Raw genomic sequence first — 22,164 nt, forward strand, 5'->3', positions numbered from 1 at the left:
TGTTTTTATACTTTGCAACTTTATTTAAATATTGTTTTAGCCAATTCTGTAAGCGAGGGAAATTGATCAAGCTGGCTGACATAGATGAGGTTTTGTTGTTTTGTTGAAGTCTGACGGTCTTTGTGTCATGATTGATAAATGACTAATGTTTGACACCGTAGGCTATGCCATCATTCCAGCAAAACTGTCACAGAGTTACATTATAACTTTACATCTCTTCCTATTATTGCAGATAGAATAGAACATAAATTATTTGTTGTAAACTGTCTTTTCAGTGTTGATAAAATATTGCATACATATAGTTTCTTGATACTGTTGTTATGGTTAATTTTTTAGCGAGGCTAGTGGAACAGAAATGTCTATTGTGTCCCAAAATAATAAGGCCTCGATAACAATGGTGAATGTCCATGCATTAATTGTAAAGGAAATCCCTGAGGAAGAGCCAGAGTTAAGTGCCCAAATCACGTGTATAATGACTAGAAGGCAGAACTGACGTCTTAATAATACTTCAGTTTCATGGGTCACCCCTTCTCATAAATGATCATCTGACCTTTATAGCAGAAACATTGATCCTGAACAATTACTGTGTGTCCACACTGGACAGCAGGCACAAGCAAAGGACTGTGAGATTGACTACAGCAGAGCAAGCAGTGAGGGGGGAAAAGCTGCTTGCTCTGGGATGACAGCTATTCTCTGAGGGGAAGACGATCCAAGGTTGTGATGTCTGGCACAAACTGCAAGCTCGCAGGAAGCATTCAATCAAAAATTGCACCCTCGTGTCATTCTAAACCATTCATGCTGTTGAATGCAATAATTCAGAATCCACGATTGTCAAAAATACACTTTTAGAATAAAGAGCTATCACTGGGGAGGCACTTTTTCAAAATGTACACCTTTTTACCCTATTTACCCATAAAGGGTGCATTTTAGTCCCTTAATGGTACATATTATTACTTTTTGAAATTACACCACTCCAGAAACAACCTTTTTTTCTAAGAGTGTACATAAGCACACCTGAAAATGAGATTTGTGAACTGCAGCAGAGAGGAAGATTTTCAGTGAATCCCTGCATATATTTCTCACAGCAAATGCATTTTGCACGGCTTCAGCGTGAGTAAATGATGACAGAGCTCTCATTTCTGTGTACAGAGTTCTGGCATTCAGCACATTTTCTGCCATTACTGGTCGGGTGGTAAGATCGCAAACTTCCCGCTGTGCAGTCAGATGACGAGAGAAAGTTCTGCGTTCCCCGTGGAACTCTCTGGTCGCTGCGCTGAGCTGCACATATATGGTTGCTATTGGAAACAGAGGCTTGGAAGAGCTCTGGCGGGTATAAAGTGATCTCGGGTGCTCCCAGCTCAGATCCAGTTTAAAGCACATAAATCCAGGACGAGACCTTCACTATCAAACATCAGAACTAAAATCAATACTGCTTTTATTTCTATCCACCTTATTTTTAATATGAGAGAGGGATGCCCGTTTGTAGCTTGAATAGGTTGGGCTTCTGGCGTCATTGGCTCCAATGTGCAAAAACAGCTTGATATTGCAAACTGGTATATCATTTTCATTTATTATCATAAATAGTTTTTTAGTTGACTGCATTTTTATATTTCTTTAATTTATTTACTTACTAATAGGGATCTAATGAATCAAAGTCTCGCACATTCATATATATATATATATATATATATATATATATATATATATATGTAGGCTAGTACATTGTGCTCATTGTAAATTGTGGGAATAATTTTTCCTATTAAAAATTGTGATAATGGGGAGGGTTAAATTAAAAGTCTGAAAAACCAACCAACAAAGGAGTTAGAAGCCCCTGAGTGCTTCTTTCCTAAAGGCGGGCGAAAATCTCAAAAGGTCTGCATAGGGACACTTTGGGAGTGTGTTTGTGTATGAGCTGCCAGTGGCAGCAATGCTGAAGCATCTTCTCTCGAACTGTCAGTGGCCATGCATGTTACTCACAGCTTGCCTTTGCGGATTCACAGCTGTGGAGAAGCCCATATTTCATCTAGAGCAAAATGAAGAAGCATGCAAACACAACATTGCCATTGAAATGAGCAATGTGCTCTAAGTTAATATGATATGTGAAGCAAGTTCCAGTTCTGATAGCAATGTAAATGATTAAACTGTTCTTGAGACTTGTTAGACTAATTATGGAACTTGAAATGGATCTGTACACGGTTGAATAAGTAGATGCATGTCTGAGAGCATTTGTAGTCAAACAGTGCCCTCTTTTTGTTTGAAGAAACAACACGTGAACAACAAGAATAACCGGATTATTGATCACAAACATCTGCTGCCCTCTGCTGTCAGAGTCTACTCTGCAAATCACTAGGCTACTGTTGTGCAAAAAGTTTTTTGGGGGGGAAATAGCAAAAAGAATTTGTATTGTATTACTGCAAAGACATGATATAATATGAGACTATTATTTCCCATATTTAGACTAGAGTTAAAGATTAAAGTAATAGTATTATTAGTTCACACAACATTGAAAATTCATAATTTACTCATTCTCATGTCGTTTCAGAGCTAAATGGATTTTTTTGTCTGAGGGGGACAATAATAAGAAATGGCCAAATTGTCCCTTGAATATTTGACAATACATATCTTCCTCTTCAATGAATGAGATGACCAATCAAATCAAAGAAGGCGGGCTTCAGTGGGGAGAATCTGTTTTTAATGGTGAAAAAGTTTGAGGTAAGATGTAAATATCTAAACAAGTTGACAACTTTTATAAGGGATGCATACAACCCTTTATTTATTTTCATCCCTTTTATTTCTTTGTTTTTGGTTAAATGTCATTGTTTTGAATTGATAATATAGACTGCCATTTACGTGATTGATATAATTCATAATTAAAAAGATAAGTCGTTTTGCTTTTCGATTTTCATAAAAGATTAATCATATGAAAAATGGTCATCATAAGAATGGAATAATGTATTGACAAAAATAAATATGGGCATATTTTTGTCTACATCACAATCATTGATTTACATGATAGCACTACAGGTGTTCTGTATAGATTTATCTGCTATATTTTATATATTTCCATGAATCTTAAAAAAATAAAATGCCTGCATAACATACAGCATCCACCAGGAGGACTTGATTAAGATTAATATAATTTTTTTAACATGTACTTCCAGATGTGCCCACTAGATGTAGGCAGAGTTTAACAATTGTGATGTTTAATTACAACACCGTTAAATTATTAACATCCTACCTACAGTCACACGCTATATCAAAATATAGCCTTGTCATATTTCTTGTTACATGCACAAGATTTCCATAACTTACTCCTTTAATTTCTGCCTTCATAACTAAGAAGTATACATTACTATCGTTTTGTGAGGGACAGTAATTCCAGAATTATATGCTGGCAATAGATTTTACATTTTCATGTGGCTATTCAGATTTAAAAAAAGTACTTTAGTAGCATTAGTAATCATAACAACAACAATCCTAATAATAATAATCGAATCTCATATTTTCACTTTAATGATCGTTATTCACTTTTTTTTATCCGCGGGATTAATAAAGTACTTGATCTGATACAGTAAGTGAAACAGCAAATCATAATTATTTCGTTTAATGATTATTATTTTTACAATTATTATTATTATTATTTATTATTCTTATTATTATTATAAATCGTATTCACAATTTCCCTTTTGAACCATTAAAGTATATTTATATAGAGCGAGCTTTATATGTAGAAATGTGTTCTATAATGCGAGACTTCAATGCAATAAGAATAAGAGACACACCCCGGGAAGCGAGCACTTTCTGAACGCCTGACTGACTTGTGCCGTCGACCAAACTTGACAGTTTCTTCCTGTTATCCGCATAGACAGATAAAAGAAATGCGCCTCCAGAACATTTTCTTCACAGTTCCCGCCTCCCCTCTCCTGCTGGAGCCCTCGTTCCCTGTCAATCATCCGTTTGGATTCAAGCTAGTGTGCGCCGCAGCTCCGCTGATGTAGGAGTAGACGCTGCTGCTGTCATCTGCAAAAATTAATAAATAAAATGAAAAAAATGGCATAATCCATTTTTAAAAGCAGCTGGCTTTTTCCCTTCAAGGAATTAAAATTTTTCTACAAGTGTTGTGACTGAGCGCTCCCAAACGACGCGAAAGGGAATGTTTTTGACCACTATCAGTGAAACTGACGATTCATTCACCACCTTTTCTGAGAAGAAATCTGGTTTCCCATCATTTGAAGGGGTGGAAAAGGCTGGAGAGGGGGACACAGGAACAGTGGATGTTGCAACTGTGTGATCTGTCCCGTTTTCACCGGGACCCGTGTCGGTGGTGAGCCGTTGTGGGAGTGTCGCACGCACGCGAGGATAGTTTGCCCTGGATTTTTCAATCATCTGCGAGATAAGGTTCCTGGACCTCCTCCTCCTCGTCGTCGTCGTCGTCGTCGACGCTACCCTCCCTTCCTCATCCTCCCGGTTTTTTCTTCCTCTCCTAACGGTACCTCCGTAATTTTGTCGCGGTCTGCACGCGCGGTAGAGGCTCGCGCTCACCGCGGGAAGACTGAACACAGCGCGCGCGAGGCCCCCGACCCCCTCCCCCACTCTCAAACCCCGTCAGATCATCTCCTCACCTCCCTTCTCATTTTTTCCTTAATTTTTTTTCCTCAGAGAAGTTGAATTGTGAGACTATTTGATTTTTACCCGCCTTTTTACAACGGCCACTCGAACCGAGTGATATTTTCTTGTTTGAGTGGAGATGACTTTAGAGTCGATGATGGCCTGCTGCCTGAGCGAAGAGGCCAAGGAGTCGAAACGAATCAACGCCGAGATCGAAAGGGAGCTCCGTCGAGACAAACGCAACGCTAGACGGGAGTTGAAGCTGCTTCTGCTCGGTAAGAGTTCTGCCGTTAAACTCACTCATACACACATAATATACAGTCAGTCGACAGGCTTCGCTGTGGTTTTCAGTGGTGCTAAACACGCCACCTCCGTTTTATCGCGATTTGAGGTGGTTGCGGTTAATGTCTTTTTTGTGTTTTTTAAATCCAAGTAAATCGTTTGAATACTATCTGCGTTAGTGAAGAGTGCTAAGGCGTTAGCGCGTTAGCATATGCGGGCCGAATGCTGGACAGGGCCTGGCATGCAACAGCACACAAATCTCAGCATGCTCTCTGTTGTGTACATATACACGTAACTTCCATGTAAGTGTACATCGGATGCGAAATGGTTGTACACTGGGCTGGTTTGTTTTTGTAGCTGTCAGTTTTGTGTTATGAGTCAATCCAAGTGGTCTGTTGTATGATATTGCATGTTTGCATGCAGTTAGAGAAGAATATGTGCAAATGTGCAACCGAGGAGGACTACTATATGGCAGAGTTGTTTTGTAAATGCAAAATTAAACGAGAATGCTTTGTGCAACTGCATGAATCCTGTCGGATTACAGTATTCAAATCTTTAAGAAATCAGGCTGAGGTTTGTGAGCATGTGAGCTGAGCATTTATTGCTTTAGTGATGAAGGTAAATGCTTTTCAGTAAATGCAAATGATGTTTGTTTGAATGTTTTTTTTTTAATGATAAAAAAGTCAATTAGTATGTAAGTATCAGCCTGGAGTGCTAACACATCAATCATTTTGGGCATCTTGGGAGCATTACCACGTCAGTCTGTGCCACCTGTTAAATTTGGGTCGTGTTGCACTTTTAGCATTTATTCCTGGGTTGAATTATCTCAAAATGGTGGAGAGTTATTGCCTTATGAGGGTGTGAGGGCTCTGCACACTGGACTCTGGTTACTCCCAAGGAAGGAGAATTGGATGCTTTATCAAGTCGTGAAGTTTGGTTGCTGTTCTGTCTATGACGCAGTGATATCTGACAAGGACAGCCTTCATTTATTTCCTATTAGTCAGGACTGTTTATCCTCTTAAAACCACAAAATGAGCTGCTTGTATTAAAACTGGATCATACAGTAGGATGAAACCATGTGTTGATGACAAAGTCAGAAAGGGAGATGGACAGAAGTGTGAGTTTTTGTGAAATCATGTGGAAAAGAAGACCAGTTGACCCTCGCTGAACTCCACCCACCTTGGTAACGGTTGCCAACTCTTAGAAGCTTTACAGAACATCCCTTTGGAATAACTTGAGATTTCCATGATGAAGTTCCAACAATATGACTTCTTTTTGGTATTATGTTTTCTTTTAAATTAAAGGTCTTCAGGATTCCCAACGAGGTTGCATGTGTTTGAAAGAGATACATTTAACAACTGTTCTGTTTCATTTAACCAAATATATCTCTTCTTATTAATATCAAACAAGACTTTAGTTGACTGGTCAATTGAAACACTGGTGAACATGTATGCAGCATTATTTTACATTTTATTTGAAGTTGCCACCACGCAAGCTTGTCAATGCAAACCAAGCTTTGCATAATTGTTCTTGAATGCTGGATAGGAACAGGAGCAGTTCTGTAACAGTGAATGATTCTGAGGACACAGTGGTTCCTATGTGGCTCTGTGACCTCTCATGTGAATACATGAGATTGACCTTTACTGCTATGAGAGAATTAATAAGTTAAAGTTCTCTTGTGTGCCACAAAAGGAAGAATAAGAAAAAGCAGCTTGTTACTGCTCAGTCATCCTATTAATGGCCCATCCTGAATAAGTTACAACTGTCAAGCTAACTCTGGATAAATCTTGGCTAGTCTGGATGAGCCAAGACCTTAATAGGCTTTGCCAACACATATTTGCTCCATTGCTGATGAGACCATAGCTGCTTTGTGTTAACCAGCGTCTCACTTTGTAAACAGATTAGTCTAGATGGTTAAGCTTTGGGAAATTGTGGTTATTAGTAAGGCTGGGTGATATTTCAGATATTCACTATGCAGTGATTTTTGGACAAATTTGTGCTATCTTGTTTTGCGGCCTGGATGTATGAGAACATTGTCACTATGTGGCAATATTCCTGTGGTGAAATTTTTTCTGGAAAACATTTTTATTGTAAATATTGCTGCCTATGTGTTTTTGCCCCTGTATTGTTCTGTATTATGTCATGCATTACATATCATGCATTTAATTGGCCACAGTGGTTCTTTGGTCAAAATGGATTATCTGATTGGAACTATATATATATATATATATATATATATATATATATATATATATATATATATATATATATATATATATATATTTGGCAGAAGTCTTAGATGTTTTCGTTGTTGTTTTTGCAATACGGCCCATTTCTAATTATATCAAATTTGGCATATTATATGAAATTTAGATAGCTGTGCTTTTGATAGATTGATAACACAAAAATGTCTTGCATGTATAGATTTGGAAGATGTTTTTATCCAAAATACAAAGATTGCATCTTGTAGGATTCTTTTATCATTTTGCTTCATTCATGCATTCTAGTGCTGCAACGTCGCATCATCGATTATGTCGACTACAAAAATACGTCGACGTGCGTGAAATGCGTTGACGCGTCACACTGTTTGTTTACATCTCGCATAAATGACATACTGGGAATGGAGATAGTTGCATTCTATCACAAAAACAGATAACACCGTTATCAAAAGCATGGGAATACTTTAAATCGAGGACAAATAAAATGGCCCTTTGTTCCCTTTGCAAAACTGATATGGTGTACCACGGCAGCACAACTGCGATGTGCGCACGCCTCAGAGGAGAACATGTTGGCACTCTCCGGTGTTACGGTTTAACTGGTTACCGTGTGATCTGGTGACCAACTTCCTGGTTCAGGTCTGAAATTCTTGCGCTTGCGGCATTCTGAAAAGTTGAGATGTTTTTAACTCGATGCGGTGCAGACGTGCCTGGAAAAAACGAGCGCATAGCACCGCGTGCGCGTCGCTTCCATTATGAATGCACTTATCGCGCGCTTAGAATGGAAATAACGAACTTGAGCATGCAAAAGAGGTGATATGTGAACAGCCCCTTAAAAGACAGCGCGCCGCGAGACAACAGTCACAAAACACCGAGCCACCCCGAATCAACCAGATCTCTTTAAACCATGCTAAACCATAGCAGAACCCAGACTACATTTTATGGTTTGTGATGTTAAAGAACATTTCATGACGTCTCAGACAACTGTAAATTTATGACTACTGTGGTTTAATTATAAACGCTATCATAAACTCATTTACCATAGTAAAATAATTTTCTTTGCCTCTTTATTATTTTATACTTTAAAAACTTCAACCACATTGGTTAAAAATTAATAAAGGTTGAAATATTATATTAGAAGTTGTACTTATATTTTTTTTGTAAAGTTATCCAAAGGATTCATTAGCTAATTAAAAAAGAACATTAGATTAATTATTTTTTTGTAATAAAAATAATCGTTAGATTAGTCGACTAATCGAAAAAAATAATCGTTAGATTAGTCGACAGAAAAAATAATCGTTAGTTGCACCTTTAATGCATTCCCTGAGACTCAAACGCCTTGATCTTGGCGATAACAGCGCTATGATCTACCTGTAGTCAAACAGTAGAGCATGGTGCTAGCAGCACCAAGATCATTGGTTTAATTCCCAGGAAATGCACGAACTGATAAAATGCAATGTAAGTTTCTTGTATAAGAGTGAGCATTTTCTTATATTCTCTTACAAACGCTTTGAAGTAATTTTTATCATCTAGAGCTTTTTTTATTTTAGTCCAGAAAGAATTCTTCATTGTGCCGTTTTGAGTCTGATTCAGGTTTCATTAGGATCAGGTCTTTGTGGCTTTACCGTTTGCTTGGGCTACAGGTAATGCAGATTCACTGTTGAATTCAGTAAAATGTAGAATTGTCCTATTTTTTTAAGGACTTTCATTGAACTCTTTAACTCTGAAACATACTAGGACAGTGTTCTATTTTCAATGGGCTGTAAAATGGAAAGCAAGTGTACTGGATGCATTGAATTAAATTAACAGGACAAGCATTTTAATTGCTGATTTTCTATTTTGAGGTCACTGGCTTAACAATAATTGTTTAAATGTTACTGCAAAAAAATGCATTATTTAAAAATGAAATGTATGAATTTCCTGCTGTCAGCGCTCTAGTAATGTGCTGTGTGTTGTTTGAAAGCTCAGAGAGTTTTTAAGTAGCTGTGATCTTTTGAACTGAAATATGGATATGTTATGTCATTCACAATGTGATATATTAAATAATTTTAGTTGTACAGAGAAAGGTATTTTCTGTATGACCTTTGATATCAAAGTAGTGTTGCATTTATCCAACCTTAACACTAGAACAGGAGATTGGGCCTTCTGGAGATGTAACAGACTGTAAAGGTTTGTTAGCCCTGCAAAAATATATTATGATATGTAAGGGATAATGTACATCGAGCCATTTGTTATCTCAGAATAAACCTCAACAGGGTGATCAGGACCCAGATGCGAAGCGGGTATTGAATTTAAGGGAAACGGTGCAGACAAACCACTTATTACACAACATTTCACCACAAAAATAATTAAGGCAATAAAATAAAGACCAAATTTTTTTTAAAACCTTAACAGTTTGATAGTTATCTTCTAATCCATTACAGCACCCAAAACAATTGTAGTAAAGTGGACGCAGATGCGTGTGTATGAAATGAGAGTGAGTCCGCGATACCAGGATGACATAATTAAATAATTGTATACCATTTTGAATCGAGTTTTAATATTTTATTGGCTAAACAAATGCAAAGGTTCCAAGAAAAAAAATTTGTTATTTGCTTTTACTGGTTGTTATCGAGGTATAACATTCCCCGGATTTTTGTGACTGGCCAATCAGAATCAAATATTCCACAAAGCTGTGTTTTTAATAAATAAGAAATTGGAAATGTTAAAATGTGCTGGTCTACTTCCCTGGAAACCATGCATTCTAGGGCTGTGCAATTAATCGAAATCGAAATAAAATTGCGATTTGAGTTCAGTCACCAATCAGGATGCAGCACACCTAAGTGGAGCACGAGAACAGAGCAGACTGGGCATATGTCTAACTCCAGGTTCACACACACTGTCTGTGATGTGTAGCCTTTTTTTTTCGAGCCCATGTTACTTGAACAGGACGTTCACACTGCACGCGGTAAAAGATCAGAACAGAAAAGGTTATAAATAGAAAGGTGCGAAAAGATTTAATATATTGTGAGTTGTGAGTGCACAGGACACAAGTTGAGCGAGAAGAGACACGTTGTAAGGCAGCATATATCTGAGCCTTATACAGTCTATGATCTGAGCACGCGCATCTGGTTTTGTTAACAGAGCGAAGGAAATCTGCGTGCGAGTCAGTGATGTGTGGGTTGATCCAAAATGAGCGGGTGCCTGCAGTTGCCCGCGATTACGAATCATCCAAAAATATTTTTAATGATATTCGGGTCGCGGTCGCGCGGGTCCTTTGAAATAAAAATGCCAATTAAACCTTTGTCATTTATATAGTTTTTTATTATATACATAGGCCTACACTTTATTGGCTGAATAACTGGTGAAGATGACGTACGATCTCAGTCTGCACGTAGAGATGGAGGCGGCAAAGAAGACTGCATGGGGAGCAACGTCGCTGTTTTTGGTAAAACATGATTTTGACGACTTCATTAAGTTTTGTTTTATAGAAAACTATTTTTAAAATTTTCATTTTGTATAAATTTTATCTTAATTTTGATCAATGTTTTATCAATCACTTGCCCGTATTTAATAAATAAGAAGCAAATATATAGCCTAGCAGATAATGTAATAAGGCGCCGGCACGATCACTTGCATTGCATGCGAACTAAACTCAGCGTGTGCCTCACAGATTTGAGAAATATAGTCTATATATTACAGAAAGCTTTAAATGTCTTTTAAACTAAAATATTCAAACCGAAATAAATGGGCTACTCTCTGATGATGTAATCCATATGAAATGTGCATTTCTCTCTGGCGTTCATGGCGAGTCTGCATTGTCAACTTCATCTTTGCAATGACACAGAAAACACCAGTTTATTACTAAACAATAAAATGACTCCTTGCATATTTTCGCACAAGCAGGCCGTTCTGGGTTGTGCGAGACCCCACGAAATGAGCGAGCGGATCAAAATATTCAGAAATGCGCTCTCCGCTCACGAGATCTGATCGGAACAAACCTTAGCCTCAGTGTCTGCTGACCTTGCAGAAACATACAAATAGACATAGCCAGACTAGACTATTTTAGTACAAATTATGAGCTTACTGACGATTTTTAATAATTCTTGATAAAAAATGTTTATAATATATTAAGTTTTGTTGTTGTTTTTTTTTTTTTTTGCCTACGTTCCTATGACCCAATGACGCTAAGATGAGCATTTACTGCTTTTTAAAAAATGCGGGTCAGGAAGTGGAACGGGTACAAAAAATTTATTTATTTTTATTTTTTGTTGCGTCCGAGTAGTGGGCGGGTTAGTTGAAAACGTCGGTCGGGTGCGGCTTATTAATACATTGACCCTCAGTACAGCCACTTCCAAATATAGCTCTTGAGCGTACCGCCACCTCTCCGTGCGCCCAGAACGTGCTTTTAGCGTACCGGTACGCTCATTTGGACATCTGTTTTAATAGAGGCTTTAATCTTTTACCTGCACTGCCGATTTTCAGAGCGTCCTTCACAATGCAAGCTTCCTAATTCATCCCACCGAGAGCAGAAACTACATTACCCATTCACCCTTAAGTTATACAAGTGAATAGCGCATGTGTCGCTTTTCCCACTGTTAAGTGTCAACAACTCAACGTGGCCGGAGAAGATGTGTGAAACTCGTTATGAGTGTACACCACACTCGGTTCGGTTACACAACAACACTTAATATGTTTTCTTGGCTTCAGACTCTGAATATTACAAGAACAAGACCAGAATCAGATGATTCGCTGACTGACACCTCACCAAAATTGAATCCTATCACTGCAGGTCAGACTCAAGCTAATGAAGTAATGCAGCTTTTTCAGGAAGGGTGACCAGACGTCCCAAAAAATTCGGGACAGTCCCGAAATCTAAACTGTTGTCCCGACTCCCGAATCTGGCCCTAATTGTCCCGAAAATTATACTAAAGCAAAATCTTGAGTATTTATTGTCTGATAAACATTAAAAACTGTCTGCGGAGGTTGAGTCGTCCTGCAGCCCCCGCTGGCTGCTCATTGGCTGCAGCATCTTTTTTCTAAGTTCTAAAAAAATACCGTAGACGGCAAGGCACAAATTTAAATATTCATTTATCTAATTAATCTATAGCCTATGCACAAAGACAATATGATCTTTTTGTCCCCTTTTTGTTTTAAAGCTTGATGAAGAGAGAGAGCGCAAGTTGCTGCAGCTGCGAGGAGGACAGTGATGCACGCGTACAGGAGTGATTGACAGTTCGCGGCACTGTGTACAAAAAATACTCCGCTACACAATTATTTTGTTATTTTCGTTTAAGCTTATTAACGTTAGCGTTACAGAAAGGTCTGATTTACGCACTGTTACATTCATTGTTTTTTTTTTTTTTAAACAATGACATTTGAGTTCATGATTTTAATGTTGCTGTTTCTTGTGGCAGACTGAAGAGTAATCCGGCAGAGTTTTAGACTGAAACTTTCCGTCTAAAAGTCCTTCCTTGGTCTTATCCATTTCTTTGCACGTTGAACACACGTAGGCCACAACCAAAAAAAAAAAAAACTGCAACCACGTTAACTGCGTTATTTTGTTTTTACGCGTTAAATATTTCAAATTAATCGAATGCGTTAACGCGCTAATTTTGACAGCACTAATTTTTTAGTATTTTTTCCATATGTCTAGACATTTTGTTTGACATCTTTACTTAGGGTGTACTCACACTAGGCACGGTTGCCATGAACCGGGCCCGAGTACGATTGTCCCCCCTCCCCACTCCCCCTCTGGCCTGCACTCACATATAGGGTTTCAGCATTCGTGCCGGAGCACGCTTACGTCATTATGGTGCTACGGTTTCGGGATAAACAGGAAGAGCGGCACTCTCTGAACACAATGGAGTCCATCGGTCTGTTTTCTTTGTGGATAATTTTGTGTTGTTTGGTCCACAGCCTGTTGTTAAACAGATGTGTCGCCTTAGTGGCGCGAAAATTTTCACGTAATCGTACTGCTCGTATGAGGGTGTTTGCAAGGTACCAGCTGAAGTGCAGCAAGGACTTTGCAGTTTTTAGTTTTTTTATGCGTTTTGCACCTCTGCCGTAGACCAAAGCGACCCTTTCCCTGCCATGTTGGTTTTGGAGCGTCGCAAAACCGTGACGCAACGCGTCCTTTTCCGTGCTCCGGCACGGTTAGCGCTCACACTGCATGCGAACCGCGCCCGAGTCCAACTGAACTGTGCCCTGGCCCACCTCTTCCAAGCGGGCCAGGGCCGGCCTATCGAGCCGTGCCCGGGCACGGCTCGGAGCACTCACACTAGTCAAACGAACCGCGCTTTGGTGGTCAAACGCACTCAGGCACGGTTCAAACTGGCTAGGTTGAGTACACCCTTAGTGATTATTTTAACTTATGTCTGTTCTAGAGACATTTGATAAGCTCTCATTGGTTTTCTTTTGGAAATATGTTTAAAATTTATACTGAATGCATTTATAACTGTAAAGCATGTCTGTGTGTGTCAAAATCGTGATTCAAATCGAAAATCGCAAAATTTATCAAAAAATCGTGATAGTTTTTTTTTTGTCCATATCGCACAGCCCTAAGCATTCTTAGTTTGTATTTAGTAAAGTCTATTAAGAGGTTAGTCTGTGTTTAGCTTCTCGGATCTTCTCAGAAGTCTTGGGTTCTACGCCTTCAAAAGTTTGGTAGCAGCAAAAAACCTATGCATATACACATCTTAGAAGTGTGTGTGTGTAGCCTTTTCACTTAAGCATGATTGCTCATTTAAGAAATTCCCAGAGAATCCTAATTATCATATTTTTCGGACTATAAGTCGCACTGGACTATAAGTTGCATTTATTTAGAACCAAGAACCAAGAGAAAACATTACCCTCTACAGCCGCGAGAGGGCGCTCTATGCTGCTCAGTGTAGACTACAGGAGCGATGAGCAGCATAGAGCGCCCTCTCACGGCTGTAGACGGTAATGTTTTCTGTTAGTTCATTTCTCTTGGTTCATGTCAAATTAATTTTGATTAATAAGTCGCACCTGACTATAAGTCGCAGGACCAGCCAAACTAAGAAAAAAAGTGTCACTTATATTCCGGAAAATACGGTATGTAACCGAGAAGCATTCCAAAATATGCTGCATCTTGGTGTCATCTGATGGGATCCAAGTATAAGATCTTCACTAAGTTGTAATCTCATGCACTCTCTCAATTATGGAGATGTTCTCCTGATATAATCATACTGTTGATGTTAACAGTGCGTTTTATGAACCACGTTTTATGAGATGCTTTCACCCATGCAACTTCGACATAAATTGACAAGCATGTTCTAATGGATTTAATGGACTGTTCATTATTGTATGTATTGCTATCATATGGACATAAGATGTTTGGCACAGTTTTTATTTCGTTCAGTAGTCATCCACAAACTCGTTGTTCTAGTCACTGTATTTTAACTCATCCTAATCCGCTTCTTCACCTGTCTGTCCCCCGCTCTGTAAAGAGTTCCTTTTATCCAGCTTCTCGATGGCTAAGTTTGACAGGGCCATGACTTCCTGCCAGTGCCATTCATTTTGTCTCTCGCTTCAATGAGCTGCCCGCTCCACCCTTTCCCGCTGTCCGTGCGGTCTGTGTTGCCCCTGGTCTGCCCTGAAGCCCTTATCAGGTTATGGAAGGGCTGGATGCACTGGGGCTTGTCACTCTCTGTACTTGGTCAAAACAGATTAAAGCTAGAATTTGTCCCCCAAAATTAAGTAACCTCTATTGGAATGGAGGGTATTGTCTGTTACTGGTGCAGAGGTTCTTGCATTGGGCTGCATATTTTTCTTGCTAGTTAATGGTTTGAGGTCAGAATTTGTATAAGGGTCTCTGGTGGCGTACTTTCACGCTATTGTCTTAAGCCTTGAAGATTTTATTAAGGATGAGTTGAATGACTGCTCAGCCAGTTTTAAACATCAATCAAGCATGCAACATCACAATTGTGTAATTTTAATAATCTTTACATATTATAGTATTCATTCATATTTTTAATTAGCTTTTATTTTTATATTTTTGTTTTATATTAGCTATTTGTTTCCGTTTTAGATTTTGAAATTTTAGTACTTAAACTTTATTTCTGTTCATTTCCACGGCAACATTTCTAATTTTAAGTCATTTGTCTAATATTTATTTTACTTCAGAAACCGAGAGACCGAGCCTGAGGCTATTTATCTCTGTGATGTATAAAATTTTATTGATTTAGTTATTTTATATATTTTCTCTTTTTTTTAGTGCTCTAGCTAAGAGGTCAATCTGTGACGATTAGATCCTATGTTGGTCACAAGTCTTTTTGTCTTACAGATTCACAGGTGAGACTTTAAACTTCACTCTGCCGCAGAATGGGATATTTTCATTCTCCTGTGTTTGCGTGCATATGAGTGGAGCACAATGTGTAGTTTCAACGTGCTAAACCTTTTACTTTACGGGTAGGTTGGCCAGTGTCACAGATAAATGTGCATGTCAAAACCAGCCGATTTGATTTCAGATTTTTATGCACCAAAAATGGCCTGGTGATTTGGTGTGAGTTTGCATTGTTGACAGCGTGTTCGCATTGGCAGCAGTTGTTTTGGAGTGTTCTGTTCCTAGCTGTCCTACTGAGGATTAAACTTCACTTCTGACGACCACATCATGTTTCAGTAAGGGCCTTGGCTTCTGCACACTTTCAATTATGGTGCTCCCAGGACACATCTGTCTTGCTTTTTCATAAGCAATCCTTTAACGAAAGCCTGCTTTGCTTTCAGATCAACACTTGAACTGTTCTCCGATCAGTCGCCGTCCTGCTTTCCACTCCCTCCCAAGCAAGGCTTTAAGGTGGTTTCCATGGCCAGTGCAAACAAGAGGATTTGCACTTTGGACTTCCACCTAGCAGGTGACGAAACTCTTGGCCGGCGTGTGCATCAGGTGTCTGCGCAGGGCTTTTGTTTGATTGTGACCCACTGTCGCAGGGCATAATGGATATATGAACATGCTGTGACATCCGTCATGATCAAATAAGGCAATGCAGTCATGACTGTGCCTTTGTGAAGAGCTGATGTGACAGGCCCTGTCTAGAGCTGGAGGGTTGCTTCCTGTCACTCCTGTCCATGTTAGGAGAGCTGATAGACCGAGTTTATCACAGAACCACCCGCTTTCTCTGCTTAGAGAGTGGTGGATCTCTGCTGAATGTTAAGTGCTAGTCATTGAAATGATGTCAATAAAAATCTCCAAGATCTACATTTATGCTGCAGCTAAATGCATTGCGGCATTATCATGTTTTTGTCAGACAATTCAATCTGTTTGACTGGCTAAGCTCTCTGTCCATTTGAGTATAATGTTTCAAGCGTTTTCTTTGCATTTTAACCTTACGTCCAGCAGAGTTGAGGGGAATTTCAGAATTAAACAACTGACTTACAAATGACAGGAAGTAGAATTTATTGAATTCCAAGAGATTCAAGATTCATAGATTTTAAATTCTGCCATAATTTACTCATCCTCATGTCTTTCCAAATATGCATTACATTTTATTTTCATTTTCATACATTTTAAATTCATTATAATATGCCTTGTTTAAATTCAAATTTCAGATCTGTATCCAGTTTGGTACGTCATTTGAAATCTACAAACCACTTCTGAGCACAATGTAAACACCGGAAATCAAGGTTTTTGAAGATAGCTTCAAAAGTGAAGAATTTATAAAATGCTGACATTTTTGGACAACATTGACATCATGAACACTGTTTGTTTATTAATACTGAGCATGCTTGAATCTGACATAGTTTTTGACTGTGATAATGGACTCTAGGTTTTTTTTTCTTTTTTTCTTTTTTTTTGTCAGCTGTTGTAGGTTTGATGACATTTATAAGTGTTAGGAAGTGGTTTGTATATTTGTTTGACATCAGGAATAAAGGAACTTCAATTGATGTATGCTTTGTGGGATGGTTTCAGCAATTCCTTGCCAAGCATAATCATGTCAACATTTGTATTATCACATGGACTCACTGTAGGTATGCACAGATTTTTTGGGGGGTCCACATTTATCCAAATACTATAAAAAAAAAAAAAATTAATGTATTTTTTTCTATTTTTATGCCTTTTTATTTAGATCGGGCAGGAAGTTGAGTTGATGAGAGAGAGGGGAATGGGATTGGGGGAAGTCTCCTATCACTCTCCTATCAGTCCATCAAGTCCTGTATCATAATTTTGCAATTTTGCAAGTGGAATCCTGAAGTGTCCCTAACATGATCTGTTAGGCGAGTTAGGTGATCTGTTCTTTAATGAGGCTGGATTTTAATTGGCTGCGATTCCCTGCTGTTATTGTTACGCAAGCAGCTCCGCATACTAACCGGCCTATAGAGAGCGCTGTTGTCTGAATGCACATGCTGCTACACACGGCGCCTAGAGCCAAACGGGGCCAGGTGCTCTCGGAGGAGAGCTAAGTGAAATCGAAGTGATGCAGGCTGTGGTGCCTTGCCCTCACAATGCTCTGAGAAATTTGTGAATATTTTCATCCCAAACCCACCTTACAGTGAGATTTCTATGTAAAGATCCTCATTTTCACTGACACGCATGTATTAATAGACGTATTCTCTGTTATCCTTGATGAAATTCTTCAAGGAGGTTAACTGACCTGAGTTCGTCCGCTGCTCCCCCTGTGGCAGTATTTATAGAACAGGTGCCATTCTCCAACCATGCCACAGAGACCTGAAGCGATGGATGGCACACGCATGTCATTCTTTATTTCTCCCTTTCTTTTTATCATTTTTCTTCTACTCAGTCGCTTTATGTGACAAACAGAAAAATATGAGTGTATGGTGACCATGCATCTAATTACACACAGCAAACCTTGAATGGCCTTTCCTGTCAGCCGTGTTGCATGCATGCATACACGCTTTTCCTTTTCTTATCCTTGACACATTTAACGGATCAATTTCCTTGCAAAGTAGGCCAAAGAAATGCAAGAATACAGGCAGTCTCCTAGCCATGTCATTGGTCGCAAACGTTCAGTTTCTAGTTTGCTGACACTTGGTCACAGATGCTCGACTGTAAACATGCTCACATACCAATCATTATAGTATAATGCAGAATTTGAACTTGGCATGATTTGCCTCCTCTTTGTCAATCGTTGGCTTATTGTTTGTGTATTTGAAAGAATACTTGGTGTTCATCTAAAGCAGTGGTTCCCAACCTTTTTAACTCGCGGCCCGTCCAACCAAACACATATTTTTTCGCGGCCCACTGCAAAAAAAATTAACTGACCCCGCTATTGTTGGGTTAATAATGAAGTACTCAGAAACTAGATTGTTAACTGTATTTATTGAATGAACTAGGGTTGTGCGATATAGACAAAAAAACTATTGCGATTTCTTTGATACATTTTGTGATTTCGATTTTAATCACAATTTTGACACACACAGATATGCTTTACAGTCATAAATGCACTCAGGATGAATTTGAAATATATTTCCAAAAGAAAACCAATTAGAGCTTTATTAAAAAGTTGTAAAGTAGTAACAAAATGTATAGAGTTATGGCAGAAAAAATAAATAAATCCAGTGTCCAGGGACTTTTTTATTTTTTGCCATGCATTGTTAATAGAGCTCATTAATTGTAGCTGTGCCTCAGGTGTTGAAATAGATTTCTTATACATTATACAGGTTCACATGTAGTCTTCTCTGTTAGCAGTGTGTATACAGTATGCGGTGCAGAAGCATTAGCGATAGCTCATTAATGTAACGCGAAAGCACATTAAAATAATGCACGAGCGCGAATCTCTCCACTCGCATGCAGATTTCCTTTGCTCTGTCACAAAACCTCAAATACACGCTGCTCTCGCCCACTAGTGAAAACCACTGATCTACAGGTTTGGTGGCAAGGCCTGTCAACAATCTGTTTTCGAGGGTTGTGATTCATTAAGAGTTGAATTGAGACTGGCTTTTCTAGTTCAGTTTGTGAATTTGATTTTTAACAGGATGCAGCATTGTCATTTTGAATTTGAAGGTATGTAGAATTAAAATGATTTGAAATTCAAAGAATGTATGTTTCTGCCGTTTGTATTTAAAAAAAAAAAGCTAAGTTTGTCAATACAAAGTTTGAATGTTGGCTTGATAAAACGGTGTATTCAAAAAGTTTGATGGATGGATGAAGTCCCACCTATAAAAATGTTTAGTTTATACATTTTATATGATTCGTCATATTTAATAAATTCACTTTGGTGTTCCATAGTTGGAGAACACTCTCTTGTCTGAGAATGCATTACCTGTATTTAATTTCTTTGAATTTCTACAGTTCAGTAAAGTTCTCTTCCTGTCACTCTAATCCAGCATCCTGTGTTGTGGGCAATTCAATTTAAATTTGCACTTATGAAGTGAAAGGAGCCAATTCTGAGTTTTGCAAAGTCCTGCTGGTTACCAGCATGGGGTGTCTTTTGGATGATGATCTCCAGCATTGAATGTTGGTGCATGGAAAATATCATTTTATTCAGTATTTGTGTCTTGTTTTCCAGTAAATATAACATTTTAAACAAGATGCATTTTCTTGAGAAACAAAACAACTAAAATGCAGAAACTATTTGCCAGCGGGGTTGGAAAAATAAACTTGTTTTCCCTTTGAATTAAGTTTATTTTTCTTACCCCATTGTTTTTTTTTTCTTCTTTCTTTTTTTATGCATACAGAACATTAAATTATGCTTGAATCCTTTGAAAATCAGACTTACATAATTTTGAATCTTAATTAAATGAAACTTGTTTAAAGGATGTTAAGATATGTTTACAGATAAGCCAAACATCTTAATTTTGCTGGTCCAGGTTTAACTAGTGCAGACAAGCATTCATTTTTTAACCACATCTCTTATTGATAATGCTTTCACGTTTTTGTTTTGAAGAATGAATTTTTTCGATTCAGTGTTTTGTTTAGATGTCATTTACTGTTCTTCTTTGTAGACGGGAAAGAGTTTTTAAATTGTTATTGGCTCTGTCCCTGCAGCATTTCCTGTTTTCCTGTAGTATCGTTGAGGCATGGAGCATCCCTGTTTTTCAGCATTTCCCTCCGTCACTCATAAAGAGCACAGAGAGAATGGGAGGCAACGCTGCCAGTCTACAAGTAGCCATTCATTAACATTACATTCCATCCAGACGGCAGCTTTAACTAGGAATCATAAGGCAACTAATGTGAGGAACCGCATACTTTTGTTTTGAGAGATGACAGGCAGCTCCAAAATGAGCACTTTTTAAGGCTGGTGAAGTAGTTTTTGGTTCCATTAATAACCTTTTAAAAAGTAGCCGAGACGTTTTTGTGGACAGTATGTCAGCCTGACATAAGAGCAGCTGTGCTTGTGTACATTAAAGGGTGCTTACACAAATTTCTCAAAGTTTCACCAACTCATTTTGACCTCTTGAGAGCTTTGTTTTAAAAAATTATATTTCAAATTATATTGATTTATGGGATTGTGGAAATATGGCTATGTATTATCGTATGTTTTCAGACAGGGTGGGTCTGTGAAGTCATGCTCATATTATTTAATTACATGTTATTTCTGTGTACATTATTAAATAATTATTTCATATTTTTTATTTATCAGCCATATAGTAACACGCACAAAACCCCGAAACAGCTTGTGGTTATGACTTCTGTGCGATCAAGCACCATTAAGATTCTTCTAATACTATTTGTCTTACGTTTTGCTCATCTTAATATTTGTTTTATGGAGTTCGACATCAGCCATTACTCTAGAGTAGGGATGTCAAATTTCGATTATTTCCATGATCGATCGTCGTTTAAATTAACGATCAATTAATCGATTAATCGTTAACCATAATACTGCAAAATGCGTCTATTGCAGGCACACAGTCAGCGGTATGACAGGATGTGCAAAAGCCACACACACACACAAAACGCTTTCTCACTTGAATTAAAGAGGTTTTAGTCTGAATAAAATGCTAGTAGCAGGATTATAAAATGAATAGATGCGATTATGATCATTTGATAAAATGAAGAGAGCGCGCCATACTTTTGAGGTCATTTTACTTTGTTGACAGTTTCCAATCCCGCACGGAGAACGCTGAACGCGCCTCTTTAAATGGTTTTGTGGTGCTCGTTGTTGTATTTTAAAGCACAATTGCGATGTTTTCAACTGACATTATTGTATAAAATTATCTGAAATGTGGAGCGCGTGTGACTGCGCTGCACATTAAGTGAACTACATCGGCGCTGCTGCACCAAAACACAGTTGCTCACATTAATTTGATCCTGCTGGATTCTGTCCTAGAAAATGTCAGATTTTTTAAAATCCGGCATACAGCGCATTAGATCGTGACAGTGCATGCGTGCAGTCGAGGATGAGCGAGCGCGGATTTGGCTAGATTTATTTGGAGGTTATTGCTCATGTCTCATTCGGCACAAATCGAAATGTTTCCATATTCGCAATGTATTTGAATGTTAAACTATTATTTATAATGTAAACTAGGCTTGTACTTAACACGCATTCGCATATAGACGGAAAAGATGATCCTCTTCATATGAGCAAAAACGTCCTTGGCATAACAGCAGAGTGGACCGGTATACTACGGTCTATTTAAACTGAATGCTCCAGGAATGTGTCGGTCACAGCGCCTATTAATCGCTGTTTTGAATCCAGCAATTATTTATTTAGAAATGATAAGATCTGATTATGACAAGTGTGGTATAAAAGCTTTGTTTATTAGAGGAATAATAGGTTAACTGGAAAATGTTAGATCGCGACCATGCTTTTGGACCCCATAGTCTTCATTTACGCGGCTTTGTTCTTGTTTGCCGGTTGGTCACAAATTTCCACAAATTCAGTATATTTAGGCATTGTTTCTTTTCCTAAATCTTCATAGTCTAACCCTCTAATTTCCCAGGTTTATTTTATTATCTTTCGCTTTTAATAACTGTTTTCGCATCTCTTACTGTGGTAAAAATGGGAAGGGAAATTAAAGATTTCATGAATTAAGAATTCGTTCGATTTATTAATTTGTTCCCTTATTTCACTTAAATCATGGGTTATTTAGGGAACAAAATTAATGAAACATGGACAATTGCCACATTAATAATTCGTAGGAATGAATTAACAAGTTGTAG

The 22,164-nt window shown here is 38.2% G+C and overlaps 1 protein-coding gene across 1 annotated transcript in view; it reads left to right on the plus strand.

Annotated features, from left to right (window-relative positions):
• The first annotated feature begins 4,243 nt into the window (after positions 1 to 4,243).
• Positions 4,244 to 22,164, plus strand: part of LOC113082387 (guanine nucleotide-binding protein subunit alpha-11-like) — a 40,543-nt gene continuing 22,622 nt past the window's right edge. The window contains exon 1 of the mRNA XM_026254049.1: positions 4,244 to 4,883. Coding sequence (XP_026109834.1) covers positions 4,748 to 4,883 — 136 coding nt within the window. The 5' untranslated portion in view covers positions 4,244 to 4,747. The remainder of the gene's footprint in view (positions 4,884 to 22,164) is intronic.

This window comes from Carassius auratus, unplaced genomic scaffold, assembly GCF_003368295.1.
Source record: "Carassius auratus strain Wakin unplaced genomic scaffold, ASM336829v1 scaf_tig00035917, whole genome shotgun sequence".
Lineage (NCBI taxonomy): Eukaryota > Metazoa > Chordata > Actinopteri > Cypriniformes > Cyprinidae > Carassius > Carassius auratus.